This window comes from Molossus molossus, unplaced genomic scaffold (genome assembly GCF_014108415.1).
Source record: "Molossus molossus isolate mMolMol1 unplaced genomic scaffold, mMolMol1.p scaffold_m16_p_14, whole genome shotgun sequence".
In the NCBI taxonomy this organism is placed as follows: Eukaryota; Metazoa; Chordata; class Mammalia; order Chiroptera; family Molossidae; genus Molossus; species Molossus molossus.
This window is the reverse complement of record NW_023425349.1, coordinates 90,042,740-90,050,218: the sequence shown is the minus strand read 5'-3', so window position 1 is coordinate 90,050,218 and position 7,479 is coordinate 90,042,740. Positions and strand designations below refer to the sequence as shown.

The 7,479-nt window shown below is 52.2% G+C and overlaps 1 protein-coding gene across 2 annotated transcripts in view; it reads right to left on the bottom strand.

Moving 5' to 3' along the window:
- Positions 1 to 3,656: 3,656 nt before the first annotated feature.
- Positions 3,657 to 7,479, bottom strand: part of SECISBP2 (SECIS binding protein 2) — a 33,513-nt gene continuing 29,690 nt past the window's right edge. For both annotated transcript variants that reach the window (XM_036260682.1, XM_036260681.1), the window contains 3 exons: positions 5,218 to 5,372; positions 4,745 to 4,937; positions 3,657 to 4,394 (listed from right to left, as the gene is read on the bottom strand). In XM_036260682.1, coding sequence (XP_036116575.1) covers positions 4,291 to 4,394; positions 4,745 to 4,937; positions 5,218 to 5,372 — 452 coding nt within the window. In that variant the 3' untranslated portion in view covers positions 3,657 to 4,290. The remainder of the gene's footprint in view (positions 4,395 to 4,744; positions 4,938 to 5,217; positions 5,373 to 7,479) is intronic.

The window sequence follows — 7,479 nt, the reverse complement described above, 5'->3', positions numbered from 1 at the left end:
CTTGTAATGCTGGTTTAGTGGTCATAGACTCCTTTAGTTTCTTTCTTGCCTGGGCAACTCTTGACCTCTCCTTAAATTCTAAAATATAGCCTTATTGGGTAGAGCAATCTTGGTGGTAAATTTTCCCTTTCATCACTTTGAATATTTCATGTCATTCCCTTCTGGCCTTCGATGTTTATGCTGGAAAATCAGCTGATGGTCTTGTGGAAGCTCCCTTGTAGGTAAATAGCTGTTTTTCTCTTGCTGCTTTTAAGATTCTGTTTTTAGCCTGGCTGGTGTGGCTCAGTGGTTGAATGTTGACCCATGCACCAAGAGGTCACTGGTTCAATTCCCGGTCAGGGCATATGCCCAGGTTGTGGGCACAATCCCCAGTGGGGGGCATGCAGGAGGCGACCAATTGATGTTCTCTCTCATTGATGTTTCTATCTCTCTCTCCCTCCCTCCCTAAAATCAATAAAGAAAAAAAAAAAAAAAAAAGATTCTGTCTTTAACTTTTGGCATTTTAATCAAGATGTGTCTTAGTGTGGGCCTGTTTGAGTTCATCTTGTTTGGGACTCTGTACTTCCCAGACTTGTATGTCCATGTTCTTCACCAAGTGAGGTAAGTTTTCAGTTATTATTTCTTGATTTGGTTTTAAATCCTTCCCTTTTCTCCTTCTGAGACCCCTATTATGTGAGTGTTGGTACACCTGATGTCCCAGAGTTCCCTTAAACAATCCTATTTTTTAAAATTATTTTTCTTTTTGCTGTCCAATTGGGTGTTTTCTGCTACTTTGTCTTTCAGATCGATCCTCTGCTTCACCTAGCATATTCTTCACTTCAGTTATTATATTGTTCAGTTCTGATTAGTTATATTTTACATTTTCTGTCTCACTTTGTTTTCTATCTCTTTATTGAAGTTCTCACTGAGTTAATCTATTCTCCCATAGTTCAAGGAGCTTTCTCTTTTTTAAAAAATGTTTTTATTAATTATTTAGAGAGGAAGGGGGAGATATAAACATCAATGTGAGAAACATCAATCAACTGCCTCCTGCACACCCCCAACTGGGGATCAAGCCACAACCAGGGCATGTGACCTGATCAGGAATTGAACCAGGACCTCTTAGTCTACAACACTCATTCCACTGAGCCACACTGGCCGGGTTCAAGGAGCTTTCTTTTAACCAGTGTTTTGAACTCTATCTGGTTGATTGCTTATTTCCATTTCATTTAGTTTTGTCCTTTTTTTGTTGTTACTTTCATTTGGGATGTTTGTTGGCTGACTTCCTGTGTTTGTTTCTATATATTAGATATATCTGCTACATCTCCCAGTCTTGACAGAGTGGCCTTATGTGGGTGTCTGTCCTATAGTGCTCAGTGGCAGGCTTCCTGGTCACCTTAGCTGGGTGCTCCAGGGGTGTCCCCTGTGTAGGTTGTGTTGGGCTTCCTGTGTGGTTGGGCCTTGACTGCTGCTGGAACATCAGTGGGTAGGGTTGACTCTCAGGCTGATTGGCTGTGAGGGCTGACTACAGCGGACCAGCTGTTGTGCCGGGGCTGTCCCTGTGGAGTAGGAGTCACTTTATTGGGGCTTCTGATGCCAGCCAAGGCTGCCTTTCAGGTGTGTTGGTTGTGGAACTGCTTGGAGGGGCTCTGGTACAGTCTGGAGCCCCTTGGGAAGGGCTCCAGTGCAGGGCAAAGTCAGCCACCACTAATGCCAGACTTGGGGTTACTTGGTATAAGCAACAAAGTGGTCTGTGTTTTATTTCCACTTGTGCTGGGCTTGGAGGTGCTTGAGAGAGGCTATGCTAAGAACCAAGGCCAGGTGCCGCTTGGGCCAGGCTTATGGCTGCTTAGTTGGAGATATGTTAATAGGCTAAGACTGGCCATCACTCTTGCCAGGCTTGGGGCCAAATCGGGAGTTAACAGTGCAAGTTGAAGCTGGTCACCACTGTGCTGGGCTTGGGGCCACTAGTCAGGAGCCACAGTGCATGCTGAGGCCGGCTGCTGCATGTATAGGGTTGGTGGCGTTTGAGAGTCTAGCACAATTCAAGGCAGGGCAACTGCTACTTGTAAGGGATTTGTAGAGATCTGAAAAAATCTGCAGCCCAAGACCAGAGCATTGCGTGAGGTTTGCAGATTTGGGGGAAAGTCCTCAGCCACTGGAAGAGGCTTGGGCCAGGTGAGCAGGTAGAACGAGGTCTCAGGGAATCACTAGTGTGGGGTAAACAGCCAGGTTAGTGGACAGCACAAATTTGGTGCCCGCCTGCGCCAGGCCAGCTGGGTGGGGGAGTTCAACAAGGAACAGTGGTGCCCGCCAGCACTTCTCTCATCAGAGAGGTGGCCAGTGCCCTCAGCCCTCCAGCCATTGCCCTGAAGTACAAGCCGGTTCCTCCCCATGTCCCCAGCACTTTCCAAGCTGCTGCCCCTGCACGGCTGTTTTGAGGGAGAGTTTATGAGTGAGTTGTGCATATGCACTTGAAGAGGAAGCACCTCCTTCTTGAGCAGCGTTCTGTTGGCCAGAATCCCTGCTGGTTTTCACAGGCAGAAGTTATGGGGACTTTTCCTGGCTCTGGTGCTCTGGGCTGGGGTGCCTGGTGTCGGAATGGGGACCCCCTGCTCCTCAAGGGGGTCCTCTGCAGTACAGACCTTGCTCCTGTTTCTTAATAACCAGTGTGTGGGAACCTTCCCAGTCCACATCTCCATGCCTTCTATCAGTCTCGGCGTGGCTTCTCTGTATCCGTAGTTACGGGACTTCTGTTCCGCTAGTCTCTAGATGGTTGTCAGTGATGACAGTCTGTAATTTGGTGGTAATTTTGAGGTGGCGATCTGAGTACCTACTCTGCCATCTTGACCAGAAATCCACTCCCCTAATGAGGTGTGATTGACCAGTTTTACAATTCTAGACTGCTTAGTGTAGCCGAAAGCTACTTCATTTTCTCCCAAATTAATTTTAGAACCTTTATTCTCAAATGATCTCCTATTTTCAAGCACTACAGTTGACTTGACCTGTTGACCTGGGGAGAGCAGAAAGACGTTCCTGATGCTGCTCCTTCTGGCAGCCCAGAGAGACTCGGGAACAGATTCGGGGCTTGGGAATTGGCAGCTGGCCAGCCAGATCCTGTGTCCCCATTTGAGCAGCTCAGAATGTGTTCAGAGAGGCAAGGTACACACTGGGAACAAGTGTCACAGACGACAGGAGAGGCAGGTGCGTCACACACACCACCGTGGGCGCTCCGTCAGCCCTGTCCCCAGAGTGAGCCACTGCTGACTTGGTACTCCTTTTATGTGCTCGTCACAGGCCACTTACCTCTCGGAGAGAGAGTATTTGGCAGGACTGAATTCAACGGACGGTATTTTTGAAGCCAACACCACACAGCGTCTGCCTGACAAGCACAAACCAGTGACTCCAGTCTCGCCAATCCCTCCTAGACCAGTGTGAGCAGGGCGGAGGTGGGGTCAGCTGAGGAAGGTCTCTGGGGGCCTGCGGCCTCGCAGGTGCTCCTCCCAGCCCCAGGTCTGGGCATGGCAAACCTCTCCCTGCTCAGCCTCCCACCCCTTCCATTCCACGGCTGAAGAGCACACGTGAAGACAAAGGCAGGACTAGTCAGACAGAGAACAAGGATAACCCAAGTGACTAGATAACCAGTCTCCAGGGAAATTAAATAACCACTCTTTATTAAAATAAATAAGCCCTCTTACTTACAGGAAAATAGGAAAGTAAACTTTTTGCCTCCTGGCCTCAGAGACAGAAATCCCACTCAGAATATGTTCATTTACAAAACAAAGATTTGTAGATTATCAAAACAGAAATTTAGGAATTTCAATATACATTGTTTCTTTGAAAAATAAAGACTAAAAGAAGTAATTCATGTCAAAGGTCACAGGTTAGAAAATCGATTTTTCTGGAGGCTCATTTCAGCAAGCCCTGCAGGTCCCCGCGGGAGGAGCACGGCCCGGGCAGCCCAGGGCCGGGTCACCAGGACTGAGGGCTGCCTGCCACACTGCTCCTGCTGGCACAGCCTCGCTAACCTGCTCGGCTCCTCTGAAACGCACAGGATGTGTCCTCAGCAGCAGAGGACTCAAGTTCCTCTTCCAGTGTCTTCCAGATTCACAGTATGCTCAGAGGGCTTCTAGAAAGGTCTCCGTTAGCATGCCCCAGAGGCTGCCTCCCAGGCCCTCCACGCTGCCAACACCCCAATTAAACAGTATCCTCAATACATCAGGTTAATGAAGAACTAAAGGGTGGGCCACGAAGTTGTTCGAACCTCCACCCCTCCTTACCCTAAATACACAAATACACAAAAGACGCTTCTTATAAGTTCAAGTTCATCATCTGCGAGGTAGACGCCTCCAGCGATTCTTCCAGCTCCAGGGCACACTGACTGTACGCCTCCAGGTGCTTTCTCCAGATCTCAACTGGAACGAGAGCGGCACAGCTGACGCACAGGCAGGGCCGCTCTTCTGGAGAGCGCACTGTCCCCTGGACAACACCCCCCACCAGCACCAATCACATCTGGGCGCTTGCTGACCTTGTCAATCACCCACCAAGGACACAGCTGTTCTTACAGCTACCCTCTGCCTGGGGCTGTCTGACCAGAGGTGTGTTTGAAACACTCACTGACAAGTCCCTGCAAATCCCCAGGTCTGAGAGCTTCTCAGACAACAGCCAGGACTGGCTGTGCCGCTCCCCCAGGCACTTGGACTTTTTAACCCAAGTTCATGGGGACTTGAAGGACACTTCGCCCAGACTAGACCCCCGCACTCACTGTAGTGTGGCTCTTCCGTCTTCGGGGCAGCCTGGGGGCCGTCCTCTGCAGAGCAGCCCGGGCCCGGCGCAGGCAGGCCAGCAGGGGGCGGGGGGCCGGGCTCTCCTGCCAGCTCCTGACGCACGCTCTCCAGCATGGTCTTGTACGCCTCCCGCGCCGCCACTGTCAGCTCAACCATCCTGTGGAACTGGTCCTTGAACAGAAGCGAGGGCACGGGTGATGTCCCCTGCCAACCACAGTGGCGCCCTCCGCAGGTGACACCTGTCTAGAGTGCAGCCCTAAGAGGACAGGGTCCCGAGGCACCTGGTGGCATCAGTAAGCCAGAGCTAATTCAGAATCGCCCTCTCTTCCGCGCTGCTGGGAAAGCAAAGGCCGCTGAGGCTGAGGCCCCGCTGGGCCGTCTGCAGACCACATGGCCTCTCCTGCCTCCCGCCCAGGGCAGCGCCCCCAGGCTGGGGCCGCTCCCTACGCACCTGCGCCCCGTCGTAGCTGAAGATCCCCACCACGCTGACAGGCACGGCTTTGTTCAAGCTGCGCCCCAGGGCTTTGCGGTTGAGCGCGAACACAAAGGGAATGTTCTGTTCACAGGCGTAGTCGATGATGGTGTGCAGGGTGTCGTCCAGCCCGCCTGTCCGAGGGCAAGGGAAAGGACAGGAGAGGTGTCACATGGGATATTGGTCGCAAGGGCTTGTTGCTACAGACAGTAACCCCCAGCTTGCTCCTGACTCGTCGGTACGGCCACTTGGGGAAATCCCTCTCCGGAGACCATTCCTTCACGTGATGAAATGTGTGTGCTGAGTCAACAGCGGCGTCACCCAACAGCGTCAGCGAGCACGACTGAACCTCACCAGTGCCAGCTCGCTGCTCTGCCTCCCACACGCGAGCGCCCGTGTCCTCACTACAACGGGAAAGGGGGCGGCTACGTCCCGCTCGCAGGTGGAATCCGGAGCAGAGAGGTCCCTAGGCACCTGTCCCATATCACCAGCCCCTCTAATGTGACCGCACATGGGCTACCGCCATCTGCCACCCCTGCTGCCCAGTGAGGGGCCGCCAGGGCTGGCGCGCAGGGACAGGCGGCACGAGCTTCGGGAGGAGGGTGAAGAGCTCTGTGCAGGGGTGTGCCTGCCCAGCCAGAAACCCAGCAGCACCAAAGAACGACCACCACCAATAGCATGACACGTGGAGCCTTTGCACAGGCAACGCGGAAACCACGGCCCGCACACACGTGCAGCTGGAACGCACACGGAGAGACGATCCCACTGCGACAGCAGCCACAGAGGGCCACGGGCAGGCGTCGGTTCATCGGGAACAGGACAGACTTACAGACGTCCCTGCCCTGGCCAGGGTGGCCCAGAATGGCAGCAAGGCGACTCCACGTTAGCCTAGAGCCAAGAAACACCACCGCTTATTGCATATGGCGTTTTTTACAAGTAAAAACAGACAAGCACAAACATCGTTTTGAAAAAGGAAAATAGAGGCAGCATCACCCGGCTGTGAAGCTACACGGGTGTGAAGAAGGGATGCAGAGACAGAACAGAGGGTCCAGAGATGGCCCGATGCACAGAACCCGAGCAGGAGAGGAAGAGCGTGTTGAGGCTGTGCAGGGACAGTGGCTCAGCCTCTGGAGAGGCCCATCCTGCCCTGAAACTCGTGCTCCGCAGACACGGACACGGGGAGGGAGAAGTGGAACTAAAAACCTCCACCAACTTGGAGCAGGCAGGCCGAGGACTGACCTAAACTCTCGATGGGATAAAAACATAGGAATGGCCCTGGCCAGTTTGGCTCAGTGATTAGAGAGTCAGCCACAGACCAAAGAGTCATGGGTTCGATTCTGGGGCATGTACCCTGGTTGTGGTTTGGTCTCTGGCCCTAGTCAACCAACCAGTCAATGTGTCTCTCTCACATCGATGTTTCTCTCCCTCTCTCCCACTCTATCTGAATATAAACGGAAAAAATATCCTCAGGTGAGGATTAAAAAAAAAAAAAAAAGTAGGAATAAAAACTACCAACATACATCCCTACTCTCTGCCTGCTGACAAACCAGAAAAACATTTACCACTCTCAACTAAGGGCTAACGTTCTTGTTATACAAAAGGTAGTATTTATATAAAAAAGAACATCCCAAAAGACACACGGGCAAAGAATATGAACCAACAATTCACAGAAAGTACCATGCTTTTATTTATTTTTAATTACTTTTTTACATTAATACCTTTTTTTTTTGGTACGTGCCCCTAGCAGGAACTGAACCCAGGACTCTCAGGTCCACAGGCCGATGTTCCAACTGCTGAGCCAAACTGGCCAGGGCGAAAGTACCATGCTTTTAAACAAGAAGATGCCCAACCTCCCTCCAAGTCGGGGGCAAGAGGGGCACACAGCCTGTGGCATGGTGTCCAGAGGCTGCACACGCCCGTCCACTCTCCACATGGAGCCTACGAAGATGTGCATACAAATCACCCTGATGTGCCCTCAGCGTGGGACGGCCCAGCCTTTGGGCAACAGTCTGGGTGCGCCAGGGACACAAGGACCAAGACGAGCTACCGAACAAGGCACACAGGTCCGAGAGGAGAGATCACACACACACAGCTCACACATGGGCATGGACACACACACACAGCTCGCACACAGGCTCGGACACACACACAGCTCGCACACGGGCTCACACACACACACACAGCTTGCACACGGGCTCGGACACACACACACACACACATACAGCTTGCACACAGGCGCAG